The sequence below is a fragment of the Sitophilus oryzae genome, unplaced genomic scaffold (genome assembly GCF_002938485.1).
Source record: "Sitophilus oryzae breed Bouriz unplaced genomic scaffold, Soryzae_2.0 scaffold_1442_pilon_pilon, whole genome shotgun sequence".
Taxonomy (NCBI): domain Eukaryota; kingdom Metazoa; phylum Arthropoda; class Insecta; order Coleoptera; family Curculionidae; genus Sitophilus; species Sitophilus oryzae.
The window spans coordinates 2,575,373-2,591,002 of record NW_022146107.1 but is presented as its reverse complement, the minus strand read 5'-3'; the positions used below and the strand labels follow the sequence as shown (position 1 = coordinate 2,591,002).

Sequence of the window (15,630 nt, the reverse complement as noted above, 5' to 3'; positions counted from 1 at the left end):
ATTAAATTGCAATTGAATATAACAAACGATGGCCAAATAATAACGCTTACAGTAATACATTTTTGTATCTTTAATATGACATTCGGTCTTTAACATGGTATTCATCGTCGGTTTTCCCTCTTTTGGCTGTTTTCCCCTTTATCCCTTACACGACGTTTTTTACATAATACGTTTTTTAACGTTTTTAGAACAAAATGTTAAATAAAAGAGTTATTGGTAAGGTTAAGAAGCACATTTTAACATTACTATAGAGTATACAGGGTAATTCTAAAGTGTTGCGGATATAATATATTTTCTAATGGGAATACCCTATTTTTTATTTTATTATTGGGTTATACATACGTACAATTCGGTAACTTTTCTTGCCATTTTTTGATATTATATATCTAAAATTAATAGATGTTGTAATAATTCAATTTGTTTAAAGATATGTTGGATTTCGGTAGGGTAAAAACTATCAGTGACATAAAATTTGTAAATTCAATCAGAAAAAATGATAATACATACGGTGTACGATTTAAAAATTTGAGATTACTTAATTTTAAATGGTCGAAATTTATAAATCAGAGCTAATATCTCGCAGTCGGGTGGGCCTACCAAAGACTCGTCCACACAGCGAATTTGGAATGTCTCGCGCCCGTCTCCCCAGGTTTGGACGCACCATCGTATCGCTGATCGCCATTCGCAAATATATTCCAGATACGTATAGTGAACAAGTGAACCGTTCGCAACGTTAAATAATTTTGATATTTAATTTTTATCGTGATGGCTCTTTATGAGCGTATACATAGAATTAATTGCATTAATTTGCAATAGCACTTCGAACCCACAGTTTTGTTATTGAGCCAGATTAAACCAATCAGAATGATTATTATGTTACCGTAAAAGCCCGAATATTGGTTAAACGTAGAGTTGCCCACGTAGAAGCTCGAAATATACCAAAAAGTGGGTCAATTTCGGTTAAGTTTAGATTAGGTCTATATTTTTATTAATTCAAAACCAAGTAAAACCTAATTCTAATCTAACCTAAACTCACCCCTTCTTTTGTTTATTTCCGGCTATTACCTGGGTATTCCTAGGGTAATTTTGGAGTTACGATTTTTTTAAATTTTTAACCCCCTCCCATACCCCCTTAACAACCCCCCACCCCCCACCAGAAACTAATCGCCAGATTCTCGGGTGCCACAGTATTTTTGTGCCAAATTTGGTTAAAATCGGTTTAGCGGTTTTTGAGTTATCGTGTTACAGACGGACAGACAGACACCATGAAAATATTTTGTATTTAGGTCATTTATGACCCAAATAATTCATTTTGAGTGAAATTAAACACTTTTTTTTTGCCGATCTTAATAGCCTACCATACCTGTTGGTATGGTCGGCTAAAAATACATATAGGATAATAACATAACCGAAAAGAGATAAACTTTCCGAAACGTTTATTTTTTTTTGTTCGTTAGGCAAATTTGTATATCTGTAAATCTAACTTCTGACATGTAGTTTCCGTTTGGGATTAACGCAGAAGTGTTTACAAAAAAAACTTGTCACTGCACCAACTCTTCGTTTTCCCTTTTCAGCCAACACCTTTCCAGGATCATGTACGACAGAAATTCCTGTTTCGTCCATGTTGTACATATTAGTGGGACTGAACTTGTGCTTGGTCATCACATTCTGAAGGTTTTCAAAAAGCCTGGTTATTTCTTCCTTATTAAAACCTTTGATTCTATTTAGGCTTGTCGCTTCAGCTCTACGTAAACTCAAATTAGGGTTTCTTCTTAGGAATCTGCTCAGCCCATCCATTCCAGCTAACCGCTGCTGTTTATTGAATGGGTGACTATTGTTAACTGTCTGAGCACATTCAAAAGTTAAACGATGAAGTTGCCATATTGTCAGGCCGTAAAACAAATTTGACAAAGTTACCAGACGCACTGCGATCTCTTTCTCTTGTTTATCCGTAAAAATCGCCTTTCTACCCATTTTTGCAGGTACTTCTATGAGTTTAAGCTTCAGCCTCTTCTGAAGTGTCTGATAAGGAATTCTATATTGTTGAGCGGCTTTCGAATAGATGTTCCATTATCAACTAAATTTGAAGCCCTCCCTAAATCTTTCAGGGTTCATGAGGACTTATTTGTTGTTCTTTGTCTGTTTCTCACCATCTGAAAAAAAAACGTCTAAAATACATTTCAAAATTCGTGTCGACTATGGAGCAATAAGAGCAACCCTGGTCAATGAGAGTCACCATGGGGGAAATGAGAGCCACTCTGGCTCCGATTACCCCGTTTGTTTACATATTTGTAAGTTAAAAATAACAAAATTAACACGTTAAGCGCCAAGGCGCCGGCGGTGGGACCGCTGAGTGTGTTGCCACACAGGGCCATTGGACCGCCGCACACTGGTTCGCTCTTATGGACGTACGTGGCCAAAACCTGTATATTATTATATCGGGGAAAATTAATGTATCAGTTAATATTTTTTAGTAAATCTATAAATATTTAGGCGTTTGGAGTTGCCAAACATATAAAAAAAGTTCTTTATCGTTAGACGTTTTCAATTATACAGGTAAAGTAACGATGGTTCATTAGAATTTAAAAGCGTAATTTATTTACCAATATTAGTAAGTATTACTTTATAAAGGTATTTAGGAAAAATTAAAAAACAACAAACAGAATGAACAATGGTTAGAAGATATGCGGTAAATCGTTGATAAGCTAATAAAGATACAGGGTGGTCCATAAGTGTGAGAGAGTTCAATATCGTCGTTGCGTAGACGAAAATATGAAAAAAGTATTATATAAATATTTGCATGTTTTATTAAGGTGCATATACTAAAAATATTTTGTTGTATAAAGGGTGCCCCAAAGTAATGATAAAGTCCTGGGCTTTTTTAAATCATAACTCCCTTTTTTCTGTACATAATTTGATTCAGCATAAAATTGTGCATATAGGACACTATTTTTATTTGAACAACTATGCGGTGTCGCCATGCTATTTCTTATTTATTAAAATTTTCGTTAATAATAGTAGGTATATCCGAAAATTGGTTTAAACCTGAGGTTAATTTATATTTGTTAATATCTAATGCTATACTATGTTAATACCCTGTACTTTACCAATGTTTTCTTAACACCAAAGAAAATAGAATAAATTTGTGAAGAAAAACTCACATTATCTTATACCGGTCATTTTTTATGGCGTGGCTACCAATGAAATATTTAAAATGCTCTATTTCAATTTTTTAAATGCACATTTATAAACCATGCAACATTTATATAAGACGTTTGTTTACAAGACAATTTATGCTGAATAGCAGATATTAGCAGCTAATTTGACATGGTTTTCAAAAAAGCCATTATGAAGTTTCATTTAAGTTAAAAACAATCACTTAGTTCAGCTGCGATATCCTTGATTTAGTTATGTATATAAAATATATTTCACAGGTACAATATAATTTTGATATTTTCAAATGGTTAGTACTATTTTTTTTTCATTTTATCTGTCAAAAACTGATATTATATGAGGAAAGTATACGTGCAGTATGGTCTAATTATAATATGCACTATTTAATATTATTTTGAAAACACTAAGTGAGTAATTTATTCATTGTCGATACAAAAACAGTTTTTTTTATTCTTTTCTTTTACCTCGCAATATATATTTTATTTAATTTTTTCTTGGCTTTAGGTCAGGTAAAAATGAAAAAAACGGTTTTTTTATATTAAAAATTTCATTGACGTTTCGACCTGGTAGGGTCTTTATCAAAATTTATTACTTGAACGTAGATGTCGGTCGTTTTGTTTTAGTTTTTATTTTAATTTTTATTGTTTACTTATTACAATTTTATCATTTTCATTCTGAAATCTTAAGCGAAGAAAATAATCCAATATCCAACATTGGTTTCCACACACATAACATAAACATATCAATACAGTCGTCACAATTTTTGTAAAGAGACATACACATTTAATGGATTTTACAACATTTAATGGATTTTACAACATTTAATGGATTTTACAACACAGTGTATATTTACGGATAGTTCATTTTACTAATATATATATATATATATATATATATATATATATATATATATATATATATATATATATATATATATATATATATATATATATATATATATATATATATATATATATATATATATATATATATATATATATATATATATATATATATATATATATATATATATATATATTAGTAAAATGAACTATCCGTAAAATAAATTAAATCATGAATAGTATCACAAAATATTGTTGTGACTAAACTGTGAACAACCCTGATGCGTATTTGTGATTATGATTAAATGACTGTAACGAATAAAATGAAATTTAGAGGTAAAAAATCCCCTGGTATACCAAGTTCACATACGATCGTATATTTAATGTAATAAATTTTAATCAATCATAAACGCAATAAAATAAGAGATGATTAAAGTCTTATCTGTCATCCAGTGGTCGTTCCAGTCAGTCCATGAGAAAATCCAGGTGTCTGGTCTTAAGTATCCCAGTGGCATTCCTCGTCACAGTGGCATTCACGTCACAATGACATTAGTTGCAGTACCAAATCCAGTACAAAAAAAAATTGATAAAAATCTTAAGCTAAACCGTAATCATCACTAAGGAGTAGCCAAGGAACAAGAACCCTAAAATGTGATCTATTTTAGTGACACGTTCTAGTTTGGACATAGTTATGTTCATAATACCTTTCCACCATGCGGACCTTCTAAGACAAGATGGCGTCTCAACGCATGTTACTCCATGGAAAAGGGTTCCTTAACTGTCCTCGTACTCATCCCAGTACGCCCACGCACCCATCTACAGCTCCTGTCCTCTAAAATAAATAATTGTAGAAGAGAACCTTACACCTAAGAATGTCTCTTACCCAATCAACAAAGATATCCCTTTTCAAGGTTTTCCCCGGAATTCCAACTACACAGGCCAAGCTCAATTTCTTGCCAATCGGTCTTCTCGACTCTCAATGAATTCCAAGACCGTAATTCTACTGAACAATCCCAATATGGAACGGCGACCAGCCAAAATTTCACTAGAATTTCTTTCTTTTATTTTCGGCAGATATCAGAAGGCTTCCCCTGCTTTCACCAAGATGGTTCAAAGTCGAAAAAGGACGCGTGTTTGCAAAATCCGCAAAAGACGCTGGACTCCAAGATACCAACCCAAAGTCTAACACAGGCAACCAGTAAAACAAAAGACCCAAAATAAAATTTGACATAAAATTTTATTTAATGCATACGGATTGAGTGAAACATTTTATTACATCATAATAAAATTATAATAATCCCTATACGAACATAATATCTTCGGATCATATATAAAATCCGTTTAAAAAGATCGCAAACCTAATTTACAAAGATCCATCTGTCAAACTTCAACGACGGTGTCACACGATCGGCTGACAACAATTGAAACGTCAGTCTGTAAATCGTAATATAAACAAGATGAAATTTAGGGAAAAATCAACTATAATCAGGTAAAACCAATTGATTACACACAGGAAAAATACATAATAAAATCCTTAACCCATATGCATATTGTAGACCCAACATTCCCACTTGTTGCGTTGAAACAGACAAAAGATAATCACATCAAGTCTATGTTCAAGAATCCTCCGAAGAAATATGCCAAGAAAATATCCTAACACAAGCATAAGTCTAAATAAAGAATTAATAACCACTGTAGAAAGAAAGGTAGGTTTTAAACAGACAAAAAAATTGTTGTGGTGAAGAGATTTAATAGATAAGATATTATTAGAAGTTATATGTACAGTTAACTAATTAAACGTTATTATTCAAGTTATTCAAGTAAGTTTTAGTTTTATTCCTAAAAATAAGCAAAATAAGTAAAATAAGTTACGGTGAAAACAGTCGATGGAAAGCACTGCCAAATACCCCAAAAGTGGAACAACATATTTTAATTACTTGAAATATTATTCTACGGACTACAAGGGGTTGCCGATGCTAACAAGAAATTTATCACTATAGAAGTGGGTTCAAAGGGATCTGAAAGTGACGGTGGAGTTTATCAGTCTTCGACACTTTTATAACTTGTTAGAGACAAATCGACTGAATGTACCTCATGATAGAGCATTACCAAATTCTAATATTATTTTGCTAAATGTCATGATAGGGGATTAGGCCTACCCGCTAAAAACGTATCTAATGAGGCCATATCCACGACCAAGAAATGGAATTTTAGATGACGAAAAGCAAATTTTCAACGATCGTCTTTCACGTGCTCGAAAATGCATTGAAAATGCATTTGGCATACTATATCAAAGATTCAGAATATTGGATAGAAGTATTTTACTTAAACAATCAGTAGAGGGAGATGGCCGATTCTGCATCAGCCGCCCGGAGGAGGAGGAGGCGTCAGACGCAAATTAGGTAAAAACGGTTAAAATACGCTAACAAACAACTATATTTAACTGCTTTGAACCGCTTTTTAGCTTAAAACAACACATGTTTAAAATAGTACATGTTCCTAGTTAAGTTTTTTAACATTTAGTTTTTAATATATTTTTTTTTCTAAAGATTTACTTTATTTTTAATTTTTTGTATATATTTTTAAAAGGGACCTAACATATAAAACTTTAATGATTTACCGATATATTTTAAAGCATTTAAAGATTTACTTTATTTTTAATTTTTTATATATACATATTTTTAAAAGGGGACCTAACATAAAACTTTAATGATTTTCCGATATATTTTACATGACCTAAAGATTTACTTTATTTTTAATTTTTTTTATATATACATATTTTTAAAAGGGGACCTATCATATAAAACTTTATTTTTAATATTTAGTTTTTAATATATTTTTTTTTTCTAAAGATTTACTTTTTCATTTTTATATACAGGGTTGTTCACCACATACGACACGGAGTATTGTAGTTAAACGATTAGATTTTTACAAATTGTAAGTTTTGGGTTCGTTGAAGGACTATTAGAGCTACAATTTAAAAATATTTTTATAAGATACAGAGTGTCCCAAATAAATAAAAAATATCAAAGTTGTATTTTTTTAAATGGAACACCCTGTATATTATTACATTTTTAGTTTCTACGATTAAAATAAAGGTAATTTGATAACCATTTTTTACCTATCGCTTCAAGTTTCCGTAGAAAATGCATTTTCTTGTAATTTTAAATTCATTTATCAATATACCCATGGAATACTGACATTTTAGATTATTTTTAAAGATGTACCAAATTTGTAAAGAGTACAGATACTAATATTGTCGATATAGTTTGTTTATTTCATTAAAAAATAAAAAAAACTGTTTAAATATTTGTTATAGAGGACCAATTAATATGATTCCAGTATTCAAACTACATTAATTGACTGTTTGTGTTGATTAATAGTAATTGGTCCAAATATTAAAAAACTTAATTTTTTATGTGTATTAGACAGTGTGGTAAAAAGTAACACTTTAAAAATTATATTTCGTTTTTGGCAAATGCTTGTTTATAACAACAGAGACATCCATTTTTATAACTTATTATTATATTGATTTCTGATTCCAAATCCACATTTATTTAGAATAATTTATTAACGAACATAATTAAGTATGTAATTAATTAGTATTTGGGCGGAAATAATGGTGGTATATTTAATTAATGGTATATTCTTTTATAAAGATTTAAATAGTTTCTTTTTGCATACAAATGGGCTAGTAATATTATCATTTTGCTAAAAACGATAATATTACAAGCCCGTACATTTTGTACATTTGTTGCTTTAAAAACAACTTAAAATGTCAATATTCCATGGGTATTGGCGTTTCAAATTAAGATCGCAACGCCGCAGCGGCAGTTGATTGAACTACATCGTTATACATTATTTCCTAACCACAGTTTTTACGGTTTTTACTGTCGGCGTTTTTCGTGTTTTCCATATATTTTTGAAGATTTTTGGATATTTGGTGGTTTTTAGTGATTTATTGTATTTTTATTTTGATATTATAGTTTTCTTGTTCTTGTATTTGGATTAGTTTGCCATTAAATAGAGGTATGTATGTAAAATGCAAACATTTACAGAATTTGATTTTAATTGATCTATTTTAAGCCTTTCTACAAACCAAAATGGCTGAAAAGCCATTGAGTTTACTGGAATTTATTTCCTACATTGGTGGCAACGTTAATTCACGATGCTTGGTTGAAGGAGGAGAAGTAGTTAATGCTGGACACATAATATTGTATGGCAAAACTGATAGTACTCCAAAATCCATTAAAATATGTGCAGTTTGCTTACAAACTAGTGCATTGCAATCTGATCCCCATCAGATTAATGGGCAGATAGATATCATTAATGGATCTGCAAGAACTATACAAATGCAGTGTTCTTGTAAAGGAGGTGCTGGAGGGTGTTGTAAACATATTTCTGCATTTTTAATTCTTTTGACAAGGTGTGTATAATTAAAAAGAAAAATTATTAGGTCATATCATACTTATTTCTTGCTTATTTCCTTTTTTTTAGAAAAAACCTCTCCGAGCTAGAAAATATTTCCCAAACGGAGCTGAGTTGTGCATGGGCAAATGTAAAAGGTTCAGTAATAAAGAAGTATAAAGCTGTTTGTATCAATGAAATGCCTTGCATTAAACCAAATGTGGTACCTGCTATTACGGTGGACGAAGACATGAAGAAGACTATGCTTAACTTCTTTATTAAAAAACTCCCAAAATCAGCCATTGCCAAACATTTGTAAGTATAACAAGTATAACTTGTTTTTTAAGACTCATTTTTTTTCTCATTTTGAAGAGAAGGCCGTCAAACTGAAGGGGCATCAAATAATTTGGAAGGCAATGAAAATGATGTTGCTATACCATTCAATTTTACAATAATTATTGACAATGCTGCACAGTCAATTCTGATGATGATGTTAAGTTCATTGGAATACCAATTTTCTTTTCCCTGTTGTAAAGCTTTATATAGTACCATCTTAAATGACTCAGTATACAACACGGTAAGTTTATGCCAAAGTTGCACTGACTGGTACAATGCTCGCCAATTTCGCATTACTGGGTCAAGGTGTTACGAAATATATACTTATAGAGGACTGGATTGGGATACCAAATCAAAGAAATTCTATTGGCCAAAATCCTTTACCAATAAGTTTGTAAGACATGGCCTGAAGTACGAAAAAGATGCTAGAGCTGCTTTTATATCTCAAACAGGACATACTGTGATTGAATGCGGCATGATCATTTCTCCCCAAAACAAATGGCTTGGATTCTCTCCAGATGGCATAATTATTGATACCAATGGAAATCCAGTTGCTCTGTTAGAAATAAAATGCATATATTCAGGTAAAATCTGAGACAAATTAATAGAGAACAGTATTTTATACAATTTTAATTTTTGTAGGTTCATCAACTTCAATTGAAGATGCTATCCAGAGCTGCAGTTACATCACAAAGGAAAATGGAGTGTATCGTTTAAAAAAAAATCACAAATATTATGGTCAAGTGCAATTTGGCATGGCTATATTAAATGTTCCTAAATCCTATTTGGTTTTATATGCATCATTTGACATGTCCCTAGTAATTATTGATATTGAATATAATTTTGAATTTACTTGGGAAATGTTAAGTAAAGTAAAAACAAATTATTTTTCCAAAATGATACATGCTATTTGTGAAAGTAAGAGTGAATAAAATTTGAGTTTATGCTGTACCTAATATACAGGGTGCTACAAATTCGAGGTACGAGCATTGGTATCTCGTATCTCTATATATATATCTCTATAACCGTATTAGATACGAAGATGGTTAAATTGGGGCAAAGTTGCGCTTTGGGATGTTCACCAAGATACCATCAAAAAAGTTTTAAAAATATCAAGGATTGCTGAGTTTTTTGAAAAAAACGGATTTTTTTGAAAATCAATTTTATTTTTTTCTGTCGTTGCATTTTAGAAAATCAAAAAACTAATTGCACATTCTCATTGCCACTTTATTAGGGCTATCTGATAGTATTTTTATATTTTCAAATTAGCTGATAATTTGTAAGATACAGAGGCCAACTTAATTTTTTTAATAACGGACCTGCATTTTTTATTTCAGGTTATGAAAGAACGCGGTCTCCTGAGTACAATGATATGCCACACTTAATATTTTTTTTTGTTTTGGACATTTGAGCACAATTTATTTAAACTAATTTCAAGTCCGGCTCTGTTTTTTTAATTATTTAATCTATTCATCGTCCCAATATTGATAAGCCTGCAAACTTAACAATGACGTGAGGTAAACATTGAATACGGAAAATCAAATGCAATGACATGAGAGATACGGAAAATCAAATAGCATGACACGAGAAACAAAAATAATATTGTACCCGCTTACTACAGACTGAGGAGGTGTCAGAGTGGCCCGGATTACTGGGGTGTTAGATTCTTTAATGTACTGCCTGTGGCTATAAAAAATTATCAGAAAGTAAATTTAAGGATAGGGTGAAACAACCAGGAAACAACTTTTAATTGAAAATGGTTTCTATAGTTATGATGATTTTATTAAACATGGATTTTAGACAATAAAAAATAATTTTAGACAAAGAAATTTTAAAGTGTAAACTGTTGTATCATGTTAATTGTATAGAGTTAAGGTTTTAAGTGTGTCTATGTACATGTGTAAACTTTGATTGTCTTATTTGTATTTTAATTATTTTATTGACGATTGTAAATGCTGCTGTGTATATTAACATAATAAATTTGATTTAACTAATTTATAATAACTACATTTTACAAATAAATACCTAGATAGATCAAACTTAAAAAAAATGATATCCATCAATATTAAAATCTTCCATCAGAAAGAATAGATGTTGATTGGTTAGTAATTCCACAAATGATTGTAAAAATTTGTTCAATTTTAGAAACAAGGGACCATTGTAGTTTTCCACTTATAATTTTAAAAACTTTTAGTCCCTGATTTGACCTCTCAATGTGCACTCTGGCCGAGGCTATTTCTCGATTTTTAAGAGCCTCCGCAGGTGAGAGTTGTGTCTTATTACGCAAAAAAGGAGGCCTGATCAATTTAATTTTGTACATAGAACACAAATCATCGATTAAAAAACCTTTATCCACCATTATTGCATCTCTGTTTGGAGATAATAATTTTATTAAATCACTTTCTTCAAATATTAGTTTATCTGATGCTCTACCTCCATAAGCTTTACTAATAAATGTGATAGTCCCTGCAGGAGCAACCCCAGTCATAAATTTAATAGTAGTATTTTTTTTATAATGAGAATAAAATTTAATCCGGCAACATAAGCAGCTCGGTTTTTGAATGAATAATTCTATACAATCTAATACGATCCTACAGTTACTAAAATTTTTAAAACACTTGGACATATTTTTGGACACTTCCTCACCAGTTGGAAAATAAATACATACTTGTAACACTGCACTCAATACATTTAAAAATTCATGAAAATATGTTTTACAAAGCTGTCCAGAAATGTTAAAAAGCCGGCCTAATGTAACATAAGTTAAATCAAGTTTTAATTTTGTCATAGTTAACATAATCCTACTTTTTACATCCAGTCGATGTGTTCTAGTATCATGATGTATTAACTTTGTCATTTCTACAAGGCTGTCCAATATTTGGAAATTATTAATCCCTGTAAAACTTCTCAAGGCACTGTCTGTTTTTATTAAATCACAAAGAGTGGAGTATTTGTCTGTATCCACTTGAACTGATTCATCCAACATTTTTATATTTTCTTTTTCCTGCGCACTATTTATTTCAGCTTGAGAAATATCCTGACCTGCACCAGTATTCTTATGTAGCAACATCAGTAAAGCCTCTGCAGTTCGAAGCTCTTCCTCAGAAGGATTTTTTTCTTGCTCTTCATTTTCACACAAAGCTTCAGGATGCACATTGATTTCAGATCTTATTTTGTACCTATCTGAATGGCTGGTAGACAGTCTAGTTGTAGAAGGCACAGTGAGAATGGGCATACGTTGTGATGGTATAGCAATATTTTTAAGTATGCGACCTTTTCCTGTTCTTCTCCCTATAAGTAAAACAAATATTGCTAATTTTACAATTTGTTTTTCCGAACCACTGGCTATAACTTAACTTTACTAACATAATCTTCTTTAGTAAAATGAAGAGAACAAACTTTCATAAACTTTGATACTGGTTTCCCAATACGTAACTTTAATATCCATGCTCTTCTTCTGTCAATCAACTCTTTTCCTAAATTAGTTTCATACCAAACTTTCTGAACATTTTCTGTAGGAAAGCGGTGGAAAGTTAAATCTTTGGTGATATCTTTCTTACTCCATGATTTACATTGGGGAACACAACAATAATAATTTGATTTTGTTGAGGACATTTTGTCCAATTTGACCAGATACAAACATGAACACACTCGCAAACTAACAACAAAATAACAATAGTATTTACAAATACTACCAAACAACAATAATTTTATAGTAATAGCCACAAAAAACTCAAAAATTCGCCGATATAAAACGTAAACCACATTTGTAAATCGTACGTAAAATAACGTAAACAAATCGATAATCTATAACGATGTAGTTCAAAAAAATGCCACCAGGTAGCGTATCGCTTGTCTTGAATTGCCAATATTGATAAATGAGGTCTAAATTATAAGAAAATGCATTTTCTACGGAAACTTGAAGGGATGGGTAAAAAGTGGTATAATACAATTTGATAGACAATTAAATTATGCATCTGATTCTCCTAAAATATACAGGGCGTTCCATTTAAATTAAAGAAGTTATTGCCGTTTAAAGCTAGTAATTATTTAAAATAAAATTTTAGGCCCTCTGTATAAGGTAGTATAATTTTTATTATTGCAACACAATAACTGATCAATAAATAAACTTCAGTAAATATTTCGTGTTAAACACTTTGTTACCCTTGGAGAAATGAAGCCTTATAATTTTGACTGCAATTTCACAAAATTGAAAATATTTCAAGAACGGTAAGGTTTAAGTGTAATAAACCTTAATCAAATTTACCTTTATTTTAATCGTAGAAACTAAAAATGTAATAATATACAGGGTGTTGCCTTTAAAAAATACAACTTTGATATTTTTTATTAAGAAAAGAAAAATAAATTGGGATGAAGTGGGGGTGAAACTAACAGATATATACATATAACAAAAGTAAGTATGTACCCCTTTAGAGAATAATCGAGTAAAAGCGAAAAAAAAAACGTTTTTCATGAGCATAATAATTACAGATTGTTTAGGCTCATGTGTAAGAATTCGACTTGTAAAAAATCCTAAAATAATTCTTCCTCTTCACACTTACCCTCCCGCTTATATTATTTTCTTAATAAATAATGTCTTTAGAAGCATCATTGACAACTTATATTGCTTCTTCTACGTCCATTGTTTCTTTTGCTTTGTCTTCCTCTACTTCTCTGAGTTTTTCTACTTCATCTGTGATGATAATTAATGATCGCATATCCGGATCATCAATGGTTCTTAATTTTATTTTACTGCAATTAAACGCACTAAGTAAGGGTCAGAACTAAGAATACGCCTGTGAAATAAATCTTCCTTGACCTTTGTTCCACTAATTTTTTGAGTATGTCCTTGCCGATATTTCCTAATATCCTTATTTTTCAGTTCTTGGACCTCTTCTGAAAGTTCTCCTATGTAACAAGGCGTTTTGAATAATAATCGGTCCATGAATTAATAATTTGTGCACGGATATTGGCATGTAGTACCAGTTGTACAAGCCAACATAACATTCTGCTGTTTTCAAGCAATATTGCTCAAAATTATGTAAATTTATGTCATAACCACTATTGATGGTGCGTAATATTACACCAAAGCGTCTTATCAGCTCTTCGTCTATACCTGACAAGAAAAATAATACAAACTTGAATATAATTATTTCGACACTGAAAGGAAATTAAAATTAACCTGTTATTTCCGAAAACAATGTCGGATTCGCAAAAAATCGTCTGGCCATGTAACCATCATTTGTGGTTCCAAATCCTGATTTAGGAATGTCTACGGAGAGACCCATTTTATTTTTAAATTCGGCTTGAACTGTTCGTTTCTTTCTTTCAAACGGTTCTTTATTTTCCTTTGTTACCTGAAAATATCAATTATATGACTGAATTCCAATTAATTAAATAATTTATTTACTTTCCACACCTTCAGTTCTAGCCTATATGCTATATGCAGCAAACATTTGAAACATCTAATGTATGCCTGCAATACAGACAAACCAAACTGAAGAGATTCGTTGTCAATGTGTCTCGAACGAGCAGACGCAATATCGTTCATTTTTGAAATTGTTGCATTACATATGGGACATGTCATACTTGACGTTTTACACAGAGCACTACAGACCTATAAAATTATGTTTTAATATAAAATTAAAAATAATAAAAAAATTAGTGTGCCTTGCCATCCACCATTGTTAAACACAAATTAGAATCAATTTTGCCGACCACTGAATGAACTGGAGTCAAATTTCTAATCTGGTCAGTTATAAAATTTTGTTCCTGTCTAGAAATTTCGTCGGTTTCATGAAGCCACTGCAGTCTGATTGGCCGACAATAGCGTTTTGATAAAGGCTGAGGGTTTTTCCAAATCACTTCTTTTGATTGTTGGTCTATAAGACTTAAGGGTACCAAGGACGTGGTAAATAAACTTTCCTCCGCACGTGGTCGTGTGACGGATTTATCTTTTTTTTTTAATTTTTTTTTATTTATATATATTTTTTTTTATTTATCTCTTGACGGATTTGTTTATAGCTTGAATATCCAGTGCTTCCATCAAACCCCCATTTGGAAATTAAAGTGAAGCAGCGATTTCCGTCGTGATTTATTTCGCATGGAATTCTTTTCACAATACTGTGACATGTTTGTGTTAATAAATCTTGTAGGGGCACTTCACACTTTTGTTCCGTTATTGAAATATTTTCGGGGTAAAATTCTTTTTTTGAATCGAGTATTTTATAATACGGTGGGTACAAATCGTAGGGGAAGTGGGGGATACTTGATCACTGTTTTATATTTCCATGTCAAAAAGCAATAATTTTTTTTTAAATAATTGAACAAAGGCTAACATACAACTCTACCAACAGTTATCTAAATATTTTTGGCAAATTTAAAACCATTTGAGTGTTCTTAAGTAAAAAAAATGTGTTTTTTAATCTGTTGCATATACATACAGGGTTGTTCACCACATACGACACGGAGTATTGTAGCTAAACGATGAGATTTTTACAAATTTTAAGTTTTGGGTTCGCTGAAGGACTGTTAGAGGTACAATTTAAAAATAATTTTACAAGATACAGAGTGTCCCAAATAAGTAAAAAATATCAAAGTTGTATTTTTTTAAATGGAACACCCTGTATATTATTACATTTTTAGTTTCTACGATTAAAATAAAGGTAAATTTGATTAAGGTTTATTATACTTAAACCTTACCGTTTTTGAAATATTTTCAATTTTGTGAAATTGCAGTAAAAATTTTAAGGCTTCATTTCTCCAAGGGTATCAAAGTTTTTAATACTAAATATTTACTGAAGTTTATTTACTGATCAGTTATTGTGTTGCAATAATAAAAATAATACTACCTTATACAGAGTGTCTAAAA

General features: G+C 31.0%; 2 protein-coding genes across 2 annotated transcripts; one reads left to right on the top strand and one right to left on the bottom strand.

Annotated features, from left to right (window-relative positions):
• The first annotated feature begins 8,359 nt into the window (after positions 1–8,359).
• Positions 8,360–9,860, top strand: LOC115877238. The gene is made up of 4 exons (XM_030893392.1): positions 8,360–8,442; positions 8,514–8,738; positions 8,796–9,343; positions 9,402–9,860. Exons 1-4 carry the CDS (start codon positions 8,369–8,371, stop codon positions 9,689–9,691), a joined length of 1,137 nt encoding a protein of 378 aa, XP_030749252.1. The 5' UTR covers positions 8,360–8,368; the 3' UTR covers positions 9,692–9,860.
• A 4,058-nt stretch (positions 9,861–13,918) lies between these two features.
• Positions 13,919–14,792, bottom strand: LOC115877013. The gene is made up of 3 exons (XM_030893077.1): positions 14,430–14,792; positions 14,170–14,376; positions 13,919–14,116 (listed from the first exon to the last, which is right to left on the bottom strand). Exons 1-3 carry the CDS (start codon positions 14,442–14,444, stop codon positions 13,937–13,939), a joined length of 402 nt encoding a protein of 133 aa, XP_030748937.1. The 5' UTR covers positions 14,445–14,792; the 3' UTR covers positions 13,919–13,936.
• Positions 14,793–15,630: the final 838 nt, after the last annotated feature.